The following is a 26,065-nucleotide window of genomic DNA, read 5'->3' as shown; positions in this document are numbered from 1 at the left end:
GAGTGAGTGTGTGTGTGTTCTGTGTGCATGTGTCTGTGCGTGCATGCGCGTGTGAGTGTGTAAGTTACAGTGTGTGAGTGAGTGAGTGAGTGCGTGAGTTAGAGAGTCTGTGTGTGAGTGTGTTGGAGTGAGTGAGTGAGCGTGTGCGTTTGGACAGAGAAGGAAGCGATAAATGGAGGAAGGATGGGGGGCCAATGGGAGGGATGATGGGAAGGGGGGAAGGGATGGAGGCGTGACTGTTGGCGCTGACCCTTACTGGCCCCGTCAGGCCCTCTCAGGATGGTGCACTCCTCGATTTGGCCGAAGGCCTCGAACAGCCGCCGCACGTCTTCCTCGCTCTGCTGCTTTCCCAGCATCCCCACAAACAGCTTCCTGTCTTCTGGAGAGAAAAGGAGAAACAGCAGAAGGAAAAAATTAAACAAAACATTTCATACAATTGATACAACAACTCTGCTTCACTACAAGGAAATTCAAACCCTTCATGTGCTCTCGCATTTTTATTCATAAGCTGTCCTTTGTTTTGCGTCATTTTATGTTGAACTGCTATCAGCTTATCTTTAATTGTGTCCTTGTCCTTTCTACTACTTCAGGAGAACTCTGGAATCCAGTGGGCGATGAATAATTGCATTGTTATGTATTCTTTGAGATTCCACATTGCAAAAGATAAATGAGTTGCTGCCCAACAGATGCAGAGCTGTGTTTTGTCAAAAATCAGAGGCCTTTGCCTTTTGATCTTTCTTCTGTCCTCTTATCCATGCAATCCACTCTGTTGGGGGGGTTCTATCTTTTGCTGACAACCCCAAACAATGCTACAGTCAGGAGCAAGGAATTTTCCCATTAATCTTCATGCCTGTTCAGGAATTAGGCAGAACATTCTTTCATTTTTGTTATTTTCTTGCGCTCGGTCATCATTGCTTGTTTCTTGCTCAAGACTGTTGTGGAAAAAGATGAGTACTTGCGTGAACCTTGCTCCCGAATTTCTGTAAAAGGTTGTGAGGGCAGTTTATTGGAAATGGCACCGCTGATCTTTGCGATGAGTCATTTGACTCTGTGGGGGGTGGGGGGGGGGGGGGGGGGGGGGGGAGCAGGAGTGAGAGCATCACCCGGGTCTAGACAGATGCGATGCCTCCTGTACCTGCCAAACTCCAACAGACACAGCTGTTCTGTTTTTTGTTTTTTTCCAGTTATGCACTAAAAATAAAGCCAGGGTCTCCTTCACAAGGCAGCATGAGGGTGTGATCCAGCCCAAAAACACCTGGATCAGCCTCCTCATTCAGCACAGTCACTCACCCCGTGTGGGTGTCTGCGCTAAACGGACACGGCGCTACCGAGGCAGGCCGGGCCCTGCGCTTACGAGGCCCTCCGGCTCGCCCGCGGCTGCTCGCTCACGCTTCGCGCTTCAGGCCTGTGAACGGGCCCGTTCCCGATCCCGTTCATTAGCGCTTATCTCCCCTCGCGGCGGGCGGCGGCGGCGGCGTCCCGGGCGCTTTCTGCGGAGGGGCCGCGTCCTGCCTCAGCGCAGGCCGGCCCCGGCCCTCTGCAGGGGGCACGCACAGGGCACACTTTCCTGTAAACGCTTAACCTGCTAGCTTCTGTAGCTCCGGGAGTCCAGAAGACTGACAGGGAGCCGTGCTCGGTGCGAATCGAAGGTCAAATAAGGGTGGGGCTAGAAGGGAAGAAAACATGCTGATAGGCACTAATGAACCGGCTAACGTCCTTAATCTTCCACTCCCAGGTAATTACACAGCAAAGTCCTTGGCGTGGTTGTGCCCCTTTACTCTTCCATGGACTGGTGTGCATGTTTCTTTTCCCTTTTCCAATAGACAGAAACCATCATTTGGCCTCAGTGCTCCACCTGACGTCACCTCACAGTGAATGTGATGTTGAGTCAGAGACGAATGAGACGTACAGAATACACACACACGCCTCACAAATCACAGTGGCATACATAATACAAACTGTGTATGCAGTGAATGCCATAGGAGTCAGAGCGGCTGCTCCATTGGGCCAGAAGAGCAAAAAAAGTTGGGATGTTAACTTATTTGTGAACGTCAAAATGTATGACACAGCCAGGATCAAACAGCCAGGACTGAAAATGGTCCTTGAATGTTTTTCTATGACTGTCATAATTGAGATCACAAGAGCTCTCATTTCATTGCCATGTTCTACAACTACCACGTATTTTGAGTCCATGGCATGCCCCATACGGCTATTGGCCCATGCGTGCATCGCAATTAATTAGATTCTGGCTGGCACAAGTCTCGGAAAGCAACGGTTATTGGATTTGTGCGTTTTCCCTACTCAACAATCAGTCTCTTTCTCAGCCGTTCACAGGCCTAAAAGTGTGTTTATGAATATGAATAAACGACCTCTGATGCGCATTGCGAATAAAGAGATCTTTAGCCTGGAGCTGAGTGAGAGCTCTTTTTGTAAAATCAATGAATACCGAGATGAAATGGAATTATGGCTTCACATTGCGAAGGAGGTGTGAAGCCCTCTGCTCCCCTCATTCGAAGTCGAAGACAAACAGCCGAAAATCTCACACGACCGTGACACCATCCGACCCACAAGCCTTACTCAGCCCAGTTAATAGGCAGCAGGTTCTGTGAACATTTGGAATCATTTCAGTGGACAGCTCTCTGGTCTTCACTAAGATCCCCATGCTGAACCGTACACTTAACCCCTAGTTTAACAGCAGAATCAGAGCTTTACATCAGGAATGAGCACCTGAGAGTGAGGAATACGTATTTGTCTTATGACTGAGACAATCTGACCCCCCGCCCCCCCAGTCTTAGATACCTGCACCTGAAAGCTGACAGCATTTATTTTCTGGCAGAGAACTCAGCTCTGTTATCAGTAATCAGCTCTGTCCAGACTCAACAGGAATGTGGAAAGTCAGGTTTATTGATGCAAATAAAAGGATATTTGCAAAAACAAAAAAACATTTTCAAAACAGTACAGCGACTGACAGGTGACAATAGCTTGTCTCATAAAGCCTTTTCATTTTAGCAACCAGCATATTAAAAATGAATGGGTTGTGCACAGATGCCAAGTGCTGTCAAGATGGATGCTTCTCTCGTAAGAATAAAGTGGTATTTTTTGTAATTTTTTTCTTGTACTGTCATTTTTTTTAGCTGTCCCTATTTTTCAAGAGACAAGCAGAGTTATTGGAAAACCACTTGACATTTATTATCATTATTTTTTCAGTTTTGTTCTCTTTCTTTTTTGCATACACATGCTAGCTCTACTGATGATCTGTCTCAAACCAAAAATCTCTGGGGTTAATATGCTGATCCAATTTTTTCCATCTGTTGAAACGTGAGATGTGAAAAGTTTGCTCGCATATAACAACAGACATTCCATGCAGGCTTTTGCAATTTAAAATCCAAATCATTTTTCAGACACATCGTAGTAGTTACGGTTCCATGGGCTCTTAAAAAAAAATTCAGCTGGCACAGAACCTTCTGCATATCATCTGTGACATAAATCAATATGCTCCCCTGTAGAATGCTGATTTAGATACAGCAACAACTGCTTTTCTGACTCTAGCTAAATGTATAATCTGCCAAATATCCTGAGACTATTCCAACTAATGAAGTAGGAAGTAATTAAAAAGCTAGAAATTGCCAAACTGACACTGTACCACTCAGCTGTGATAAGATTCAGATTTGCTGATTTCAATGCATCTCTCATACTGTGTGATCTATCCTTTGATGCAATTGAAGGCACTGAGCCTTCTGGTGCCACAGCCAAAGCTAGATCTGTAAACTGAAAACTGGGTCAAACTGCTACTTTCCATTTAGGTTCAAATATTTACACTGTTTTCCATTACATTTTGGTCATATTCTCTCAGCATTGTAACACAATCCAATTATACAGAACTCTTGCTGGGTAGTTTAATCGGCACAACAAAGCCAGAGCTATTAAAGTCTCCTCCTTGGGCTCACACTGTGCAGTGTTCTAGGGCGGCTGCCGTTCCGTTGCCAGAGCCATTGGTCACTTTCAGAAGTTCTGCTCGCTCCTGAACACAGGCAGGGAGAGATACGTCGAGCTCATTTGCATGTAAAGTGCACTGTGGCCCCTCGCTGTTTTTACCTGCTGGGGGGCCGTGACAGTCGGGCCCAGAACAGTGTGGGGCCCTGTCAATCTTGAACCCTTTCCTTGGCCCCCCTCGGTGGCCTCCCGTCCCTTTACACCCCTTGTGAAGGCCACAAGGACAAACAGTTGAGCTGAGGAGAATAACAGACCGTGAGGCCACGCCCGCTCCCAGCCCCCAGCTGAACCTCTGGGCTCTGTGCTGCCCGGGCAGGCTGAGGGAAGAGAATGGGGTTTGTGACCCGCCTGCCGTCTCTCCGCGTCTCCCGGTTAATTGGATGTGTTCCAGGCTCCGCCCCGGCTTTGGCGAGGGGCAGGGGGACGGGGCAAACAAACAGATTGTGTTCTGATAACAACCGTCTCCAATCACAGATTATCAGGTGTGATCTTTCCTTGGCGGAGAAATCCGCGCACAAGGTCAGGGGGAAAAAGCTCTCTGCCGTGTGGAGGAGAGAGAGGCCCTGTTCTCCCCCCCCCCGCTAACTCTCTTGGACCAGGCTCTCCCTTCCTCTCCCTCTACTCTCTCTCTCTCTTTCTTTCAGCCTCATTCTCTCTCTCTCTTTCTGCAATAGCATGTGGGCTTCAGTTCACACCTCACAGATCTCCTGTCCAGATCTGGGCTAATCCAAACACTAAGCTAAATGCTGGGTTTTAACTGGACCGCTCAGTCACAAGATCATCCAGAGACTGATGAACCCCTAATGCCACATGGTCAGAAATAACGAGCTGGAGGCAAGCTCAGAGTAACACGAGCAGCAGGGCTCGCGCAATGACACTGATTCTACTCCGAGTATCTAACGGCACGCCTGGACAATCCCAGAAAAACACAGGCAACCCAAGGAGCCACCTCGAGCCTTGCAGCAGTGAGACGGCACGGCGGGGAAAGTGTTTCTGTAACGCAGGCCGGTTTTGGCTCTGCAGCATCCCCGCTATCCCCAGGAGACGAAGCGCCGGGCCCTGATGAGTGGCTGTACCTGCTAATGGCCGCTAATGCCCACAAACGGCATGCAAATGAGACGCCTCTGACAGATAATTGCCCGCGCTGGCGCTGATTTTGCGAACGTGACTGAGTTGCAGAAGCGCAGCGGCCGCCGAGCAGCCTGGGCCAGCGGGAGGACCCGCTGGGGACGGAGGAGCGGCGGAACCCGGGTTCTGGCTGCCTCCCTCTGGCTCAGACGCTCCTGGACAGATCCCTCTGAACCCCGCCGGCGACCGATCCGCCGCGCCGATCGTCAGCTTTGTGTCAGGCTGGGGGTCCGCCCTCCTAAATCTCATTTCCAGCTATCAGCGGCCACGTTGCATTATCTTTCCATCCGGCCCCTTCAGCACCCATCGCCATCAGCGCTCAGCAGCTCCACGGCGGCCTGCCACCCTGCTCTTATTTCACCCGGCTCCCGCCGTTTTTTTTCCCGGTCAGAAATAGAAAGTTTCTCCCTGGAGCACACCTGTGGGTCCGGAGCCCGAGGCTGGTGCTGGGCGAAGAGCGGCCTGTATTTCACTCGCTCGCTTCCCCCCTCCTCTTCCGCAGAAAAGGGGGGTAATTGATAGCGCGGCCCATCCATCCTTCTCTCTTAAGCCCTCCGTCCAATTTGTCTCGGTAAAAACGCAGGCTGGCTCCCGCCCAAGCCTTGTCGGTCAGACTTTGCCTGGTTTTAGACGCCCATTAATTAAAGCAGCGCTGTGACAAAAATAGGGCCTAAATGGGATTTGTGTGGCTGGGAAGCGTGCCGCCGGATCCTAACCTGTTGGTGTAAATCACCGGCGGGCAACGCCTCACAGAGGAGGAGGGGAGGAAGGGAGGAGGAGAGGAGGGGGGGAGGAGAGGAGGGGAGGGGGGAGGAAGGCTGCATCGCAGGAGGGATCTTCTCATGTAACTTCTGCCTAGCTTCCACATGCTGCTTGATTTACAGATGGGCTCGCGCAGGCTTTAGCCACCTGCTTGTGTGATATCGCTCGCACCCTTCTGGAATACAGAAGGCATACGCATAAGACGCTAAGCCTAAAGAAAAGATTTACCGATATTGGAAACAACGTTAGATCAGTTCCACTCAATTTCTGGCTCACGGTCCAAACTCGCTAGCTTTCATCCTCCTTTCGGGCGTATGTTATTGCAAAATAATGTACAGAAATATGTCCAGCTTCACACTCGTGAGAAAGGTCGGCTGTCCCTCTGAGGAGCAGGAAGTGAGGTCAGTGCTCCACACAGCACTTGTTTTTCAACTTGTGTAAAGTGGCCATGAGATAAGCCGAGCATAATACACAGGTGGGAATGGGCTCAAGTGAAAAATGATGTCATCAGCCACTCTGCCTGTCGTGAGTCTGGATTATTAAAAGGTGGAAGTGATCTGGATGAAGGCTAATTACCTCCTCGCCCTTCGCTGTCTGCTGGCTTCACCTGGATTGGCCGGTTCATCTGAGGGAGGAGGAGAAAACCCTTGTTAATAAGGAATGCTCATGAGCACACACGGGTTAACACACATCTCTGAACGCACTGAAGGATGGCTGGAGCACGTGCAGGACTTGTGAACAGGCCTGTGAGTCCAGACTTTACATTTAGTTTCAAAAAGGCAGTCTCTTCCCATTTCTGGGCCAAATATGGTTGTGGAACAAACATAAAACATCATTACTCTGTTTTCTGTATTAAACAGTCATTTTCTTCTACTGGCCAGTAAAATGTTCAGTGTTAAATCAGCTCTTACAGAGTGAATACGGTCCCAATTGGACTCCTATGTATTCCATTACAGCTGAATTAACACTGGACATTTTACTGTGTCCATGAGGGGAATATAAAATATTAAATATTAAATGGAGAGAACTACGACGATACAAATGACAAATGACACCTAGGGCTACCCCTTGAAAAAATAGAATGTTTTTTTTGCAATCCATAAACTGAAATTAATTTTAAGTTGCCGGAAATAAAGGTCAATAAGAATTTAAATACAAACCCCTGTGGAAAGTGCTAAATTGAAAGAGCAGATATAGATGGTACCCAATCCGAGCCTAATTCACAGAAAATTAAAACAGCTTGATACATTCACCAGAAAATGCTCCTGGATTGTACAGCTTATATCTACTGTAGGTGCTGTTTATATCTCCAGTACAGGCCAAAAGTATTAGGACATCTGTACTTATTTTAGGTAAAACTCCTTTTGCATTATTATACCTTCAAAAAACAGTTTATATTCTGGTTTGTTATTTGATAAAGGTGCATATATTAGCTGAATTCTTCTCTAACTAAAGGTTTTTCTTTTAAACCACAGGTGGCCTGATACTTCTGGCCTGTACTATATGCTAAATTTAGCGTAAAATAGCATTTATACACTTGAAATATTGCCAAAAAACATGTTCATACAGAAGGACAAGATGACAGGTCAAAAATAAAATAGAGTATCTCTAAAATATCTCTTGCACCCAGTTGGTAATTCCAAATTTTTCTGTTATTCGTACTAATCTTCCAGTACGAAACCTCAGCCAGAACATTCCAGTTCCATATGCTCTGATAAAGATTTAGTGCTGGACACATTTAATGCGATCCGCACTGAAGATACAGCCAGTAAGAAAATAAAGCCGTGGCAAGGGCCATTGCACTTTATCCTTTAAAAGGGGGAGCTATGAGTGATTAAAGGTACACTGGGATTCATTCAGCTGCCTGTGAATTCCTGTGTCAATGCTAATTCTCCACCACCTCTCCTTCTCTGGACAGCCGTTGACTGCGGCAGTGGCCAAGGCTAAATATAGACGCGAGATAGACACGCAGAGCCGCGTGCATTCAGGGGGAGCACACGGACACCAAGCCGTGCTGTGACACGGGGAAAGGGGGGGCAGCATAAAACATACTGGTGCCCTGATCCCATCTGACATCTGTATAACACACACCCCCATGAGGCAGAGAGACAAATATATCTTTTACATTCAGGGTGCTGATGAAAAATAAAATGACAATGATCTACTTGCCCGGTATGCACAACATCCCTTGATATTTCAAATTTTCAGTGGTTTTCTGAACATGTTCTGAAAAAAACATGAAATACCACCTAACCCACTGTCCCTTTGTAACATCATGCTAACAACATGAGGAGGAGAACCCAAACACTGTCCAGCCACATTATCAAGCTGTGACATTGGAATGAAGAGACAGGCTGAACAGAAATGCTTCTGCCTCGGCTTTTCTTTGCTTTTCTGGGGGACGTGGGGGCTGGATTCAGGGGTGAGAAAGTGCAAACACAGAGGAACGGCAGGTATGGAGTTGAACACAGTTCCAAATACGCAGTGGGAGCTGCACTGCCTGGAAGTGATGGGGGTGTAACCCTGGTTGGAATGCACTCGGGATGAAGTCTAGGTGTCCTTGTCAAGCGACTGGCCAGTTCCTCTGATTCTAGCGGCCAGAGATTTGTCACAAGGCTGGAGTGCAGCCCATTAGTGGCCTCCAAGCCAGTGTTGCAACAGGAGTCATTAGATACTGCTTAATACTCCGGAAGTTGCCAGGCAACCGAGGCCGGGAGGGCAGCCCCCCGCGCAGCCTGTCGGTGTTGGGGCCATTATGTGCAGAACTGCACACTCTTTCTCCCGCTCTCAGGTTTAAAATGCTGATATTAGACACATTTCTCCTCCCTGTTCCCACACCCCGCTGCCCCCTGCCTGTAAGAGTGACACAACAGTGCCTGTCTCTGTCCAAGCCTGGGTGATCTCACTGCCTGGACGGTTCAGTCACTCTTCCCAGGACATGCTGTTCCCAGCCCACACTGTGTGCTCCTTTCTTAAATTTTTATTTTTTATTTTATTTTTTGTTCATTGCCTGGTTTATCCCTTTTGAGTTAAAACATGCTTGAGGGGGAAATGTCAAAGATGTTTCTGAAAACGTACAAAAAAAAATATGTTACATTTTTTTTTCAAACTAGCTGGAATGACTTGACAGTATTTCACAGTAATACCTGGCAGTAAAGGAGTCTCAATGCAAACCCATAGCTTATACCCCCCACCCACACACACACACACACACACACATGTATGAACATGGATTATCACACACAGTCACACCACATACATAGTCACACACATATTCACATGCGCAAGCACACACACACACACACACACACACACCCATCACGCACACACACACACACAAACATGCACACGCACACGCACACACACACGCACACACACACCCACAGCAGGTGGTTTAAATGACATTTGAATCCCTGTCTGCTGAGAGTGAGATTAGCTAGCAGATCAAGGCAAAGTTAATTATATGAATATATCAGGAGCCAGGAGAGGCAGAGCCAGCTCCCCTTGGGCGAGAGATACGGTGAAACTGGCAGCCACAGGTGGCCATTTTATTACACACATACAGAACGTAAGTGCAGCTTCAAAGCCTGAGTGTAGAGTTACAAAATGCTTCACCACCCTGATGAAGTGTCCACAACGCATCTCCTTCGTCCACGTTGCTTAACTCATTTTAATGAACTGGCAGCCCGTGAGCCTACGTGGAGAATGAATGATCGAATCTAAGCTCGGGCCAGTTCCACTGTCTCCCCTCGACTTCCCGTTCTCTGTCGCAGAGTTTTCTTTTTTCTTCATCCTCTCTGAAAATCTGAATTTTTTCATTCTTTTACTAAAATCAGAATTGCATATTTGCCACAGGAAGGTGAAAAGGCACGACGCTGTAAAAAGTGACTCAAGTCTCAAGTGCCTTTTTAAATCACTGAGTTTCATTATGCCACAAATCAGACCTGGTCTTTAAAAAAAAGTGCACACGATATTCTAAAGCTCAAATGCTGCTCAAAACTTTTGCCTCAATAGCCGCGTATAATATTGTATTTTAAGTATGTCATATTTCTGCTTTTATTACTATGCTGTACGTGAAAAATATCAGAATTTTTTTTCAACACTTGCTTTTGTTTGAAGAAATTCCTGAGAGGGTCCCATTATGTTTAAGACTGGCACATCGTCCTGCAGCAAATAAAGTTTTCACGGTCGTTACATTATATTGTTACTCCTCTCCTATCAAAGCCACAAAGGCCTGAAGGTATTTAACAGCACTGTACATAGTTCAAATACACTTGACACCATTAGCTTTACTAAAACACAATAAAGTAAAAGTTGACCACTTTAAAAATTCAAATTCTTCCTCTATGGTTGCTCAAGTTTTTCAAACGTAGCCCCAGGTCAGACACTATCCAGCCATGCCACTGCACTGGTGCCCGCCAAAGCGTTCTCCTCCATCAGGAAACATGCCCAGCTCGCTGATGTCATTTAAAGGCGATTAAGCGCAATTAGAGCGGTCTGCTTTTTGCACGGGCTCACCGCAGGGAGGACGTGTGAAGGATCTGTGCCACAGCCCCATCCTGAAAGAGGCACTCGCCACAAACAACACCATCAAACCAGTTTCGTCTGAGAGTCGAAACAGAGTTCCACAGAAAGTGAGTGGATGCACGAGGAAGTCTTTATTCTTAATACTGGATAGCAGCTGTTATTGTATCATTAAGAAAACCGGGCCTTGTCAGCCTTCCAGTGCACAAGTCAAGCAGTTCCAAGCTCACTTATGAGACGGTATGGGACATTTCTCACTGTTTTATATGAACTATTAAATGAAAATAAAAATAAAAACTATCCCAAGCAGGTCTATTGCAAGAAAAAAATGATTTACCTTTGTCCCATACTGCATAATTACCAGCCAATCGATTCTCCAGTGGGTAAAGTTTTTCGCATTTACTTTTCTTTGCAAACTGGCATTGGCCCCCCGGGTCTCTTTTGGGGGGGGGGGGGGGGGGGGGCTGAGCAGTGAGTGTCAGTGCTTATTCACAATGCCTCTCCTCTCCTGCTTCTACAGGCTGCCCAGGAGGTCTCCATCTGTGGCTGGTGCACGGGCGGGGGCGATGAGGGGGGGAGGGGAGGGGGTCGGAGAAAGTTGGACAGGAAGGGCAGATGAAAAATCTTGCCGATGTGTTATCTTCTGCTCCATAAAGCCCCCGTTCTCCCCTGCCACAGACAGAGCATAGAGCAGCATATAGATCACCACAGCAAGAGGCCGCTGCACTACATTAAGTTTATGGCTTTTTTTTTTTCTAGAGTACCAAGAGCTGGGGCTGAGAGAGGGTGGAGGGTGAAGGGTACAGGTGGGGGTGTGGGGTTGTGGGGTTTGGTGAAGATTCAACACACTCAAACAAGACTAACAAATTAGTCAAGGTGACGGCGAGCTTTGCAGAGCCCATTCTGTGAAGCCCTGTTTGTGCCGGTAGCGCAGGGCATCGGCGGTATTCAGAGAGCAGTAAAGCGATCATCAGAAAGCCCACAGGACTCTGCTTTCTCTTCACCGTGCCAACAACAAAGTACTGAAAATTGCTTTATTTCCCTCCTTTCAAAACTACACTTCACTAAGACACCAGGCTATGGAAAGTCCTGGGGTGACTGTAGCATCAGGAGGGGGTTTGGTGGGGTGGGGGGTGCCAGCCTTTCAGTTTTGGCCGTGAGTGCCAAATGAAAGCTCGGGGCTCAGCAGCTTGCACAGAGCCATTTCCTTAATGACCGAATTAGTTCTAAAGCCCAGGGCATCCATTATATTCAAAGAACACACAAACAAATATCCCTGAGAGTGAGCTAAATGGCGTGATAAGAGCACGAGGAGAAGAGAGGGGGATAATGAAGGCGGATCCCTCTTCACAGCCGTCGCCACGGACACGCTGAGGCTCTGAGCCCCCCCCCGCCCCGCCCCCCGTGTAACAGGTGAGCTCTGGTGATGATGAAAAGGGTCCCTTCTGAACAACAGAAGAGAGTAATTAAGAGAGGGCCAGTCTCTGATGGGGGGGCTCGCAGGGCCGCCTGTGCGCAGGCTGTGGTCCAGCGCTGATGAGGAAGGACACAGGCCCGCCCGCGCAAAGCGCCGTCAGGGACAAAGTACAGCCTGTTCTGAGGGGACGTGCCTTATCATGTGAAACGCTGGCCGGGATCTCCGAGTGGAGATCAAAGACATCGCAACGACATCTAATACATTCGCCGAGCCCACGCACACACACACACACACTCACTCGCACACACACACACACACACACACACACTCACTCGCACACACACACACACACACACACACACACACTCACTCGCACACACGCACACACACACACACACTCACACTCACTCGCACACACACGCACACACACACACACACACACACACACTCACTCGCACACACACACACACACACACACACACACACACACACACACAGACACGCACACACACACACACACACTCACTCGCACACACACACACACACACACACACATGCACACACACACACTCACTCGCACACACACACACACAGACACGCACACACACACACTCACTCGCACACACACACACACAGACATGCACACACACACACACACACACACACACACACTCACTCGCACACCCACACACACAGGCACGCACACACACACACACACACTCACTCGCACACACACACACACACACTCATTCACTTGCACACTAACTCACACGAATGCACACACGCACACACACACACACATAAATAGTGCCCTTAAATTGCTAAAACAAGGCACAATTGCATATTAAAATGAATAGCCTCTGAAAATAACTCTTACTCACTACTTTTATCTGTATCTCTCTTTCTCCCTCTCTCTGACACGCACACACACACGAACACACACACACACACACACGCACGCACATGAACATACACAGACACACACACTGTATTAAGCTCATGTTTCCGCTTCCTTTCTCCACCTTTTCTTCAAGTGCTAATTCACATTGTTTAATTGTCCTTCATAACCTAATTACGGTGCATACTGCAATCTAAATAAGAACTGTGAGATGTTTTTCCATCGACTGTGCATCTCCAAGGAAACATTCAACACATTCCCATACCTGTCAATGTGCAAATGACGTTGAGCTTTAAGTTCTTAATGATAACTAATATATGTAAACAATGACATCAATCTGATTGATAAATACCCTGCTTTAAAAGATTTCTAAATCTGATAAAGCACCACAATTATTAGGAAGATGAATGGGCCAACTTATTCCAGAGATTGGACTGGCAGTGAGAGCAGTGAAACGGAACAAATTATCAATGTGTGAAAAGTCAGTACTTTACATTCTATCAGGGTACTGCCACATACCGTATTTATTAGCAGACTTCAACAATTAGAATAACATTTAATGTTAAAGGATGGGGCAAGAACTATACTGCACATTTAATTAGTCATCCTGGTTAAAAAAAGCCCCCCAAAATTGTACAGTGCATATAATTATTATAAGATTTAGATGAACATAGTTTGAATGTATTCCATTATCTCCAACAGACCCTTTTCATAAATAGCCGTTCCATTGGCTGTTTTATTGTTATATATGGCAAATTATTAATTATTTCAATCCTACTCCATCAAATCTTAATTAAATTGAGTTAATTCTTCATTAGACATATCTTTGGTTGCACTGGTTAACATGCCAGTTTGATTAGAAAGCTAATATAGCCTGCTTTAAGCCCCTCAAAGCATAAAAAGAACTAAAGGTAGGTACAAAATGCATGCTATAACCTTGCGCCTTGCCATAAAAAAGTACATCTCTAACTGAACTAAACACATCCAGAAACAGGTGATTTAGGGTGACACTTAAAACAAAGCAGATGGTAGACCTGCAGGACTCCAGTTTAAAAACTACAGGAGAGAATGTGACAAAATATCATTGAAAGAGTAAGAGTACAACACCATAGAAAGCTGAGTCACTTTCCTCACTGAGGATAATGCTGAGTAGCAGCAGCAGTCAGCCAGAACAGGCCAGCATCAGGGATAGTCTAAAACAGTAAGGTTATCCATGTCAGCTAATTATATTTATTTATTTTTATTTAACCTTTATTTAACCATTGAGAACAAATTCTCACTTACAACACTGACCAGGCAATGATAACAACAGGCCAGCCAGCTATGTGATCACCAGGCACAGTATGTGCACAGATGCACTTGACTCCAGAATCCGAACTCAGTATACTGAAATATAATAGTATATCATATTTCTTACATGTTTTACACAATATATTTAAGTTCCAACTATGTATTATGTAAATATATAACTTTTCTGTGCGGGATTATAAGAGAGAATGTTGAAAGTTACAGGAGGGAGAAGCTGTAAATGAGCTAAAGTATAACACTGCCGCATTTCATTTCTTCATAACTTAAGCCACGGTGTCCAGCTCACACGTCTAACACAAACTCAGTTCCTCTCCCTCCCTCCCCCCTGATGAGTGACAGGAAAGGAGGAGTGGTCAGCGAGAGACGGCCCGTGTCCGGGGGAACATGTTGAGGGGATGCAGGGTGTAATTGAAAAGGCAGTCTGGGGCTGCGGCGCCTGGGTCTACCCGGAGTGACAGTTAATTAGGATCGGCGGGGGAGGCCCGGCGAGTGCGGGGCGGTGACCAGGTTCCTCTGGGCGCAATGCCACTCGCCCCCTCTAGGGGCAGCGCGGTGACGCTGTGGGCTCTGCTGCTCGGCCCACAGCCCCCTTCTGCTCTGCATCATTAGAATATTCCCCGTCCATCAATTACGTACACACACTTTCATTAATCTTTCATTTAGACCAGTCAACAACAATAGCCCACCACTGCCATAATTAATCCTCATAACGAGCTCTACCCCGACCTCGGAAGAACCCTGCTGTTCCTTCTGAATGGCTTTAGTGCTGGAGCTAAATACATACCTTTTGTATTACACATGTTCTATTTATTTTCTGTGGTTGTAGTTGCAAAATTGGAGCTAATTTGGTAAGCAAGATAATTCAGCTTGCTTTATGTCCCGAAATAATACACATACATCCATACATTACAGGCTGTACTCCAGGGGAAATGATTTAGGATATAGGAAAAAAACAAACTGTGTGGTACAGTAGCTCTTCACAAAGCAATACTACACAACTTTACCCCCCCCAACCCCACAACTGCTCAACCTAACGTAGCCTGGCTTCCTTTGCCACATAAGATCCAAAATAGATAGTTTCCTTCTACGCCCATACCCACATTTTGGAATCTTCTGAAAGGCTCTGACGGCTCAGGATGAAAGATGTGACAGCCAGCAGCAGCCCCTCTAAGGACCAGCATGTGACAGGAAGGAAGCAGAACACACACCTCTGTGAGGTAAGCAGTGGAGACACAGCTCTGCTAACCCATTCAACCAGCAGGGAGGGAAAGTGACTCCCAGGACGAGTCAATGGAACCTTCCCTGGAACCCCACCACGGTCGAGGGCTTGTCTCTGTGTGAGTGAGTTCAAACATTTTTACCCAGGGAAGCAAGGAGGCTCCCCACGGCTATGCCAGACACAGCTCTGCTACACATGTCCTCACAGTCCATATACAAAAGCTAGAAAATGAACGCTGAGAAGGAAAAATAAATGCACACACACACAAATGTGATGCTCTCTCTCTCCCTCGCTCTCTCTCTCTCTCTCTATCTCTCTCTCTCTCTCTCTCTCACACACACTCTCACACACACACACACACACACACACACACACACACAAAGAATGTAATTACAATTGCTAATTAGAGTTCAATAAACCCTCTGGCCCCAGTCATCCTGCTCTTGCTCCCATTCCCTGTTCATTATCCCGTGCATTACTGCTGCCAGTGTCCCCAGTACAGTTCGCCTAACCTCTAACTCATCAGTAGGCATGGCCTGCGTTTGGGACCAAGGTACACTTTCAATAATTTATTACAAGAATTGTGTAATGTGGAGAAAAAAAGTAAAAAAGAAGAAAGTCACACAAATCTTCATTAGATTTGCATGCCCTGCTTCTAAAATAGTTTGAAGACATGATTTCCAATTACTAACTCCCAAAACTCGTGCAGGGGCCAAAGGCTCTCCTGTTCTTTTGTTTTTTCCCCTTAAAGCCTGAGGGAAGAGACGCTCTACTTCAAACTAATGCTTCACTCTAAAAAATCACATTTAATGTTCTTCAGACAGTACTCCTATCTTTACAATTTCACACTAACTTTTGACCACTGTTTGACAGAATAGTATATTCGGTATATATCCTCCCTATCCTCTTGAACAGATACTAGTCTGTTCCCAAAGAGATTGCACATTTTAAAAAGTATTGTTTTTAAAGAAGGGCACACTTATAAAGGCCTTCAAAATGGATTTCAAGGTATGTTAAATAGCTTCTGCAAACACAATATTTTTAAATAGTGGCTTCTTTGACACGCCTTGGAATGAATTTAGGGAGGTGGTGGCCCAGTTGGATGATTTGCATTAATACTGCTTTAACATACTGACTCACTTAACCAGACAAACTGTGGTGTGGACATCCACTTAATACGGCTACACACAAGGACAAACGCAAGCGTGCGTGGGCACACACACGCACACGCACACACACACAAACATTATACTGTATATGTCATCTCACCACCAACCTACAAAATACACAAGAAATCAATTCAGTTTCACACTGATAAAAAACCATTTGTTTGTTGCCCCTATGATGTGTGGAATAGTTTACTTGGATACAGCCCAAAACCTTAAACTAGTCATAAGAATGCTTTTGGATTATCATCAGCTGTGCTCTTATACTTAACCCTAACCATATCTTGTTCCCAATAAGGCTCCAATCTCCACACTATGCTTTTGCACTCCCTTAAATGCGTTACATGCATCTCTTGTGGTTTCTGCATTTGCAACATGGCTAAACATGGCACGGTCCTTAGCCTCTCTTCTTCAATTGATGGGATGTAAATGTAACACTGCCACCTGCTGTAAGGAGTGTGAAACACAGGTGTACGCAAGAGGAAATCTGCAATTACTCTGCTCTAGAGTTCCTGTGCGACATCTGTAATTAACACGTCTGGACTCTGCTTCCGATAGAATCAGTTTACAAATCCATCTCCTTTGAACACAGCTGGCAAGTTAATGCCACTGACATACTCAGTTTTTGCAACAGCTCCAGCATTCTGATTGTAAATGCAAATGGCGGTGCAACAGATTACTGTAGTAATACTGAGTGTGAAGACCAGAACCAGACAGACACTTAAGTTTCTTTGGGTTGCTTAGTTGCAGCCGAAGGCATAGTACATAGTGGCATATGTCCAAACCCCTTCCAAACAAGAAGCCCCTCAACTGCGAAAGGAAAGAACAGGGAGGGACAGAGAGCGAGAGATCCAGAGGGAGAGAGAGAGAGAATTAAAGGACCAGAGAGAGATGGAGAGAGAGGGAGAGAGAGGAAATGCCATTCAGTGGGAGAGCCAAGTGAGTCTGTAAAACCAGTAGATTTTCATGCAAATTCATGCTAATTTATGCGAGCGAGTCAGTGGCAGTGCCTGAGGCTGCTTTGATTGGCAGTTGAGGTTCTGTGTGCGCTGTGGAGGGAGCGTGGGCTCCGGCGGTCTCTCTGAAGTTGAGCGCTGCTTCTCAACAGACAATATGCTCAAGTCCGGAGTTCGCACTCAGATCGGGGGTGAGCGCCGCTAGAACCCGAAAGCTTACAGCGCATTTAAATCTTCATTCTCGCAATCGTTACAAGTCAGCTACGACATTATTGCAAAATCAATGTTTTCCCTTGTAAGGGTTACAGACGGTTTCTCGGTTCCGTGTGCTGGCATCTGCGATGCGTTTATTTTTCACGGCGATTTTTAAACATGTCACCGATTCCCAGTTTTCAGGGGAAGACAGTTTATTCAGCAGGCTGGGGACTCGCAGTTTGCATTAATGCACTGACAGGAAAGTACTGCAGGTCAGAGCCAACGTGTCACTTCAGGGGAAGGCAAATTATGAAAAATGTCTCCTGCTCACACCACCCAGAGCAAATGCAAATACCATTAGCTGCTGTCATACATTCTGCAGTTACACCTCTTCATAACATAAACATAAATTTCTGTACGTGGTAATGCCACGGAATAGCCATGATGGGCTATTTATTGACACATTGTGTGCCAACACATCTTCTTAATGCAAACATAAATTCTAAAGAATGGAGAAGGCACCATAATTCAGTGACAGTTATTTGTTGGCTGGGTTTCCTGTGTGTTCCCCAGACATACAGAGGGGAATGGTCCCTGAATGGGAGTGTTTGTGTGGGAGTGTGTGTGCCTGTCTGTAACGTGCGGTGGGGGCGGGGACGTGTAAAATGCAGATATTACTGCACAATTCATCATTCTGTCTGCTACCTGGCCAAAGACACAGCCATGCAATCAAGCAGACTCCCAAAAACCACAGCTGAGGTGTTGCATGCCTCACCATCCGTCCATATCCTGTCCTCATTTTCAGTTTAACAGCATTTGCCATTCCAACAGGAGATATTGTAAGGAAGTGATTTAATTCAACCAAACTGCTGCCTATATGTGCCTGTGTTACGCCAAACAGGTCTCTGACATCTTGTTTCACAGACGTCCCCCAGTCCAGTGAATCAAACGCTTTGTTTGTGGAAAGTGTGGTCTGTAGCAGGAAGCCAGATGCGAAAGGTGCAATTACACCTCAGGCCTGCACTCCCCCCCCCCCCCCCAACCCCCCACTGGCAGACAGAGGGGGAAATGCTTTTCTGGGAACCTTTTTCAAAAATCCATTTAACGGCAACTGGAACACACACATCCAGACCTTTTATCATTCACACCTGGGCGCTGTCTCGTTTCTCATTTAAAAGGCACATGTTAATTTTAGCCCCGCCCCCTCACCCAGCGCCCATCAGAAGCTGCCTTACAGTTTGAACAGAAAATAGTTCACAACTGTAATAACCGCCATCAGTGTAAACAGCGGTCCGTCCCTTTCTGCGGTTATTCTGAACGCGTGCGCGCGCGGGCGAAGGCTGGCTGCCTCCGAGAGGCCGTTCCTCTTTCACCGGGGCGCGGCGTCGCCCGAGAGCAGCGCGCGCTGGCACATCACACGCACCGCATTCTTTCAATACCGCCGTCCATAATAAATTATACATCTATTATGACACCGTTAAAAGAGACGTGTGTCACTTGAAAGGGAATGCGAGATGTGTTTTTTTTTTTTTTTCCCTCCTGGCGGCAGATTCCCCCGCGCGTCTTCGGGTTTTCAGTCCGCCTCGCGCTGCATTTATCTGATGGCGGCAGAGCGTAGAGTTACTCTGCGCTGCACAGGTGCTGAGAAAAGAGCCGCACAAAATAAAATCACAAAACGTGCCCTCGGAAAGCATTAGCTCAATACGTGTAAGGAAGTCCAGTGTCCATAAGGAATAGTCTTTCAATTGTATACTGGATTTATGTCATTATGAAAACTTGTTTTTTTTTTACATTTACAAATCTTGCAATTTTGATATTGGATAATTGAATCACCCGTATATTTTTCAGTACATGGAAGTTCATAATAATCCTACTGAATTAAAATCACCATAATGGCATTGCCAGTTATTGGAAGATTTTGTATGTGCATCGTTTAAATGGATAATATTTTCTATAAGACAAGTTACTTTTTCGTTGTGCATCTTGTTTAGCGTGAGAAAAGTCGACAGATGCTGTTCACCCTTCTCGGGCAGCTTGTTATGATGGTGAAGTGAACTGGAAGGCAGATGAGTCCAACGGTTTCTTTTGAGTTCATCACCTGGAATGGCTGACGACACAATATGGGTCTCAGTGCAATTACAGGTTGCTAAAGTGCACACGGCAGGCTGGGGACAGCGCTAAAAGGATCGGATACTGCGCTGCAGTATGCCCGTTCAGCCGGAAACCGAAGCCCATGCCCACCGGAGGAAGCCACAGCGCTGCATCAGTGACTACTGTATTTCCTACAGCGAGAACATAATTCATTTAAATGGAGCCAGGGTCTCTTTGAAGACATGAAAATAGTTATTGGAAAGCTTCAAAGTGCACTGAACAGTATTATATATATGGCACTCCAGTCGGTCACATATCACAAAAAGACTGTGATAAAGCAATATACATGTAATATAATATTTAATGCATATTACCACGTCCTATTATTGCCATTTTACTAATAGTAGTGCCTTTGTGATTTTGTTCACCCTATGTCTGTTGACAACTCAAATTTGCCAGAATTGAGTTTCATTTTCTTAACCACCTGACTTTATCTATTTTATATAGGGATATAAAACAGTACAGATCAGTGTTAATGACTGTAGAATATTTTATTGCCAGGACAGGAGGACTGTGATTCTTCACTGGGAACAACGTCTGTTGCTAAGTGTCTGGGGGTCATCAACAGACACCGGCTTTGTTAATGGTGGCTTGCTTCTACCTAGTGTTTGCCCACTCACTAAAAGTATCACTAAAGGTGATGCACCTGAAAAGAATATCTAAAAAAAATAAGAAAAGCTATGCAGGGAAAATTAATGAATAATCAAGGAAAATACAGAATGAAAGATGATTTCAGGATGACTAAATAGGTTAAATTCAATATTCTTGTAATGCACTTTTTCTTTTTAGTATTTGTGTTATTTCAGTTATCGGTTCAAGCAAATGCTCTTTTGTGACTTTTTTTTGTAAATATAAAATGTTGGTAATAGCAACTTGGTATCAAAGCAAAGTAATGCTGGCAAGCAAACTGTGATTAGATTGAGTCTGGATTTCTGTGCAAGGTCTCCTGTGCAACATCTGTGTTCACCTCGAAATGAATCTACCATACCCATCTGCAGAGATGTCTATTTCTGCCGCTCCCATCCTCTTCTTTCTTCCAATCATACATACAGTTTACCAATCTCCATATATGCTCTACGAACCCATTCTGTGAATACACAACGTGAATGAATAATTCATGGGTTTGTCACTGCTTGCTTTCAGATTGGGAAAACAAACTAAAGCCCTGCAGTTAACACTAGATATTTATACAGAGATAAGGATTATACAAAGCTCCCAGGATGAATTTCTTTCCTTCAGTCATGCACAGCAAAGTCTTCTGTCAAAACACTGCCCAGACAGCGTGTGCAATAAAAAAAGGAATAATATATACACCTCTCTCCTTAGTCCCATAGCTTGAGTAAACCTTCCACCATGAATATTGTTATGTTATGTTTACCATGTTATACATGTTATGCTACGGTTTTTGCACATGCTACAAAATCACATAGCAGTGATGTGCCTCTCTCATTTTCACCGCACAGATCTGACAGTATTCTGTATGTATTTCTTGCACTTTGCCTGTAGCAAGTAAAACATTTTGGCACAGAGTTCAGTCTGCCATTGATCTCATTGATTGAAAGTAAGTAACTGCAAGAGGGTAAATTCCAGTCCCATAGGTAATGGATACTATATGTTGCCTTGGATAAAGGTATTTGCCAGCCACAGTATCATGTTAAATGAATCGCATTATCCAATTTATATGTGTAAGTTAAAATGTATTTTTACCCCAAAATTCTCTGGGGTCACATTGGACCTGAAGGGCTGGCCCCAAGCCCTACCTGCAGCGTTTGGGCCCTGTCACTCAGTGACAGTAACCCGCTTTCTTCCTCTTCCTCTTCCTGTTCCTCTGAGTGATGCCTGCGTTTCAGTTCACAGGATAAGCTGTGCTTTCCACAGACAAACCTGTCACCTTTAGCATACACCTCCCCAGTCCTAATTCCTTTTTTTGTTTGACAACAGTCGAAAAAAAAAACAACAAAAAAAAAAACGCCTCGCACTGTAAGATTACAGTCAGGGGAGATAAAGATCTTTGTCTTGCTGCCCGAAGACAAAAGAAACGGGGTCTGCATTTCCTCAAGCAGTAAAAAAAAGTGAAAAAGATAATAAATGAAGTTAATAAACCGAACGCGTGTACAGCCCCCTCCCCAGCCTCCCCGAAGCCCGGGGCTGCTCCGTGGTTTGGGAGGCGGCTGGTGGTCGCAGGCTGCTTCATTGGCGAGTCTCTAATTCCATTAGGACTCAGTTTCACACGTCATCTGGAAACGGCTGGGGCTTTGACTGCCGGGCCATTGGGGACTAAGAATACATGAATAAATTTGAACATACAAATTCAGTCTGGTTTTCAAATGGAGCCACATCTGCATATGCAGGTCCTCACTTTAGCAGTGTTTAATGATGAAATCAAGCCCACTCAACCCTGCGTGCTGATCTTAGAGCACGTTGTCTGACTCACAGAGCTGGCCACCCGCTTTTGTCTGAAGGGCTCATATTTGACCAGTGAAATCCCAACAGGACTCTAAACGGGAATAGGCCCAGGGTTTGCATAGTTAATATTTCCCAATGACCTAAACCTGAAATATATGGGATGTATGTTTTCTGCTACTATTACTACCGCTGCGGTTTCTCACGGCATAATACTTGATCAATAATTTATTTATAGGAATATAAAAGCAACGATTTAAGCAATGCCTCCGCCAGTGCGCTGGGCCTCAGCTAGCTGCTATGTACCTCCCTTCCCCGGGTGGCTGATGTTGAGCCGTAATGGAGGCGTCTGCATTGGGAAATGCAGCAGAGCCCTGCATAAATCAGCCTGCGGGACGGGACGGGTAATGCGGCCGCACGTCCCTGCCCCGTCGCGGCAGACCCCGGCAGCGCCCGCCCACGCAGCCGCAGGGCGCCGCGGAAACGCGTCCACACAGCGGCCGCCCGCCCAGATTAAGCATCTCGTTGGCGCGGATGCTCCCCCCCCCCCCCCCCAGCTGGCGGGACGGGGTCAGAGTTTTCTGGTCGGGAGGAGGAGGAACACGAACGGCGGACAGACAGTAAATCCCGCCGGCCCGCCAGCGGTCCCAGGCCCCCGCGCTCCGTATATATTTTGTTTTTTAAACGAGCGGAGCTGACCTTAGCGGTACGAAAATACACATTTCTGATGCGGAGAGAGGCGCCCTGAATAGAAATGGCTTGCAGTTATATAAAAGCAAGAACATGTAACCAGAACAAACAAACAAAACAAAAAAACACTTTTTTAAGGTTATTTTTTCATGCCTTATAAATTAGTTCCGGCACAGAAGCACTACCATTGGTGCTAAATTAAAATAAATCAACCAGAGCATTCAACCAAGTGAAGATATGCACGCATTTATAAACAGACAGGAAATAGAAGCACAAAGGCACAGAGAGAAATAAATTCTGAATGCCATCCACAAGAGCCATCTTTCAGCCAGCAACTATGCCCACCTACCCAATGGCTTCACCAAACACATGCTGCCTGGGACAACAAAGTGCTTAGGACACTGCACACTTAGCTCCTGGCTTTGCTCTAGTGTGCTTTAGGGAGGCACAGTCTCATCTGCTGTGGTGATAACCTACATCAGGCATGCAAGGTGGGCCCTTGTGAGCTAAGCAGAGATACGAGCACAGCGGGCAGAGTGATGGAGATGTACACAGTATATGATGTGAAAAGCCCCCCCGCGTGGAGTCTGTCGGGTTTGCGTTCCCTGTGGGATGGAGCTCTTTCACCTCCCGGACGTAGCGTTCCCCCAGCTGCCCCCCCCCCCCCCCCATCCCGCTCCCAGTCAGTCATAGGAATAACAAACATCTCTTTCACCTTCAACTTTCATATTCAGAATATGAAGCTTCAGGTCATGGCCGGTGTGCGGACTGTGAGCCCCTTTGAGTGCACCACGCTCACAGAATGAAAGCAGATGGAGAGGAGACGGACGCCTCGTCACAGTGAAGTAAGGCTGAATGGTAAGGGGACAGGGAAATTGCTGCCCGGACAATGGCTTCCATTTTATTACAGTTCCTCTATAGCTAATGTAAAACTGAACCAGGCAACTTGGAGCAGAATTTGAATGGGCGTGATACTCCATCGCCATGATGACTGGCCCACTAAAGCAATATCTTCCAGCGCTGTGTAATATGCAGGAGCTCACAAGTGCAAAATGGTCGTACTGAAGAGACCACGGGTATGCCTCTCGACTCTGACCCACCTCAGTTTTCATCCGGGCTCCACTAGCTTATGAAGCCATTAACAGCCCTGCCGTAATATCGCTGCGCGCCCCTGGACGCATCATCAATATAATTCCTCTGCTTGCACTGCCTGTGAGAAGTCGGTTCCCCCCACTGCGCGGCTTCAAGAGCTCCCCATCCTTTCAGAAGCGCAGGCGGCGCTGGCGGCTGTGGCCCGAGCGCGCTCAGTTCTATAATGCAGCGGCTGGAGGGGGGACGGGCGCGGGCCCAGACGCTCCTCCACAGGGCGGGGCTGGGTAAGCCGCCTCTGTTCCGCTGCCTGGCTGCTGGAGCCACGGGGAATGAGTGCGCAGACACGGAGGTTAATTAACATTTTAATCCAGCGCGAGGGTGTCAGCGGAATACAGCCGAACAAAGGAAAAGCAGTGAAGGCAGTGAAGAGGGGGAGCGTGTTTCTGAAGCGCGCGACGAGAAAGCCGGTCCCCGACTCAAAGGTCACCCGGATTCAGCGCCGCGGCGTTTGTTTATTAAAAATGATGGGCTGTTCTGGCATTCACACGGGAGGTTCGGTCAAACGCGCGCTGGTATATAACCCTGCAATTTAAAGCATCCTTTTCTTAGCAAAACAATGAAAGGCAAAGCCTGTCGAAGGAAAACATCTATGAATCTGCCATTTGATTAAATGTTTTCCCATTTCCTGCTGTGTGTTTGTGTGTGTGTGTGTATGTCTGTTTGTTTGTGCGTGGGTGTTTGTGTCCTTGTGTATGTGTGTGTGTATGTGTGTGTGTGTGTATGCATGTGTGTTTGCGTGTGTGTATGTGTTTGTGTGTGGGTGTTTGTTTGTGTCCTTGTGTGTGTGTTTGTGTGTGTGTGTGTGTGTATGCGTGTGCTTGTGTGTGTCTGTATGAATGTGTGTGTGATCATGTGTGTGTATGTGTGGGTATGTGTGTGTTTGTGTGTGTGTATATATGAGAATAGAATTTCTTACATGCTGTTGATGACATTAGGAAGCCCAGGCCACTGGAAATCTCCCCCTCTGGGCCTTGAACCTGGCCTCTCTGCTGAAGCCCTGCTGGGGCCTACACGCAGGCTCCAGAGCCCCAGAGCCCGGCGCTCCACACACACAACCTGCATCTGCATGGGGGGGTGAGGGGACACCTCCCAGCAGACAGGCCAATGATAATAAAATCCATCCACACCAAGACTGAAGTTTACCGTTGGACGCGGCGTCTCTGCATAATTCCCCAGCCCTGTGCCGGTGCTGCTGTTTGCCCTGCATATTTTACCTGACTCCTCCCCACCGCTGTGCCTGCCAGTCCTGTTCTCCAGGCAGGGACCTCATAAAGAAATACTGAATGCTATGGTGGGGGGATAAAAAAAAAACAGGCTGAAAATTGTTGAGGGGAGACATGAGAGGCAGTGAGTGAATAGACAGTAGCCACGCTGTGGCAGGGCTGCTGGGTTTGGAGTGAGATGAAGCCCAGCACGCGATCGCGGCTAAGCCCATTTAAAGCTCTCTGATCTGGGCCGCGTCCGCGCCAGGCTGCAGCCGCTCTCTCCGGCTGCTGTCACAGCTTGGCACTTTTTACAAGTCTCAGTCCCCCTGGGTGAAGGAGAATAGACTCCCCATCGCCAAACCCTGACAGGCCAGCTCCCAAATTATAATTATGTTTGAGTTCGGTCCTAAGCACTTTCCCTCTGTACTCAGAAATGCAAATGAGTCTGCACAATCACTTACATGACAAATTGTAGGAGTATTTTTTCCCATAGCCTGGTCTGCTCAATACCTTGCTAATTAATATGCTGTCAAGTTAATCAACGTCTAAATGAGCTGAAATCCACGAGATCACCGGTACATTAGTAGCTCACGCTTTACAGTTACTCTAACACGGGGGCTGATGTATCTCCCAGCTCTATACAGTAATTATTTATTTATTTGTGGCCTCTGGGGTGTCTTTAATCAGCACTCAGGCTTGTCAGCGTAACAAAGCCTCAGAACATAGCCTGCCCTCATGCCGTACTTAATGTATTAACAGCCAATTTCAAACAGAGGCCTGGCCCCTGCTCAAACAAGCCTCAATCACCGGTATGTGTGTGTTTATTTGTGTGTGTGTGCGTGTGTGTGTCTGTGTCTGTGTGTGTATGTGTGCACGCATGTGTGAAAGAGGAAGAGTG

General features: G+C 46.6%; 1 protein-coding gene across 7 annotated transcripts in view; it reads right to left on the bottom strand.

Annotated features, from left to right (window-relative positions):
- The window catches only part of LOC118215428 (CUGBP Elav-like family member 4), a 99,206-nt gene that overhangs the window by 31,426 nt on the left and 41,715 nt on the right, over positions 1–26,065 (bottom strand). For 5 of the 7 annotated variants that reach the window (XR_004762817.1, XR_004762816.1, XR_004762819.1 and 2 more), the window contains exons 3-4: positions 6,460–6,508; positions 251–379 (exon numbers count right to left, since the gene is read on the bottom strand). Coding sequence is in view for 3 of the 7 variants with exons in the window: in XM_035396219.1 (XP_035252110.1) it covers positions 251–379; positions 6,460–6,508 (178 nt within the window). In the remaining 4 variants the exon portion in view is untranslated. The remainder of the gene's footprint in view (positions 1–250; positions 380–6,459; positions 6,509–26,065) is intronic. The other 2 variants (XM_035396222.1, XM_035396221.1) reach the window with 2 other exon arrangements.

The sequence above is a fragment of the Anguilla anguilla genome, chromosome 16 (assembly GCF_013347855.1).
Source record: "Anguilla anguilla isolate fAngAng1 chromosome 16, fAngAng1.pri, whole genome shotgun sequence".
NCBI lineage: Eukaryota > Metazoa > Chordata > Actinopteri > Anguilliformes > Anguillidae > Anguilla > Anguilla anguilla.
The sequence above is the reverse complement of the archived record's forward strand: the minus strand, read 5'-3'. Positions and strand labels throughout refer to the sequence as shown.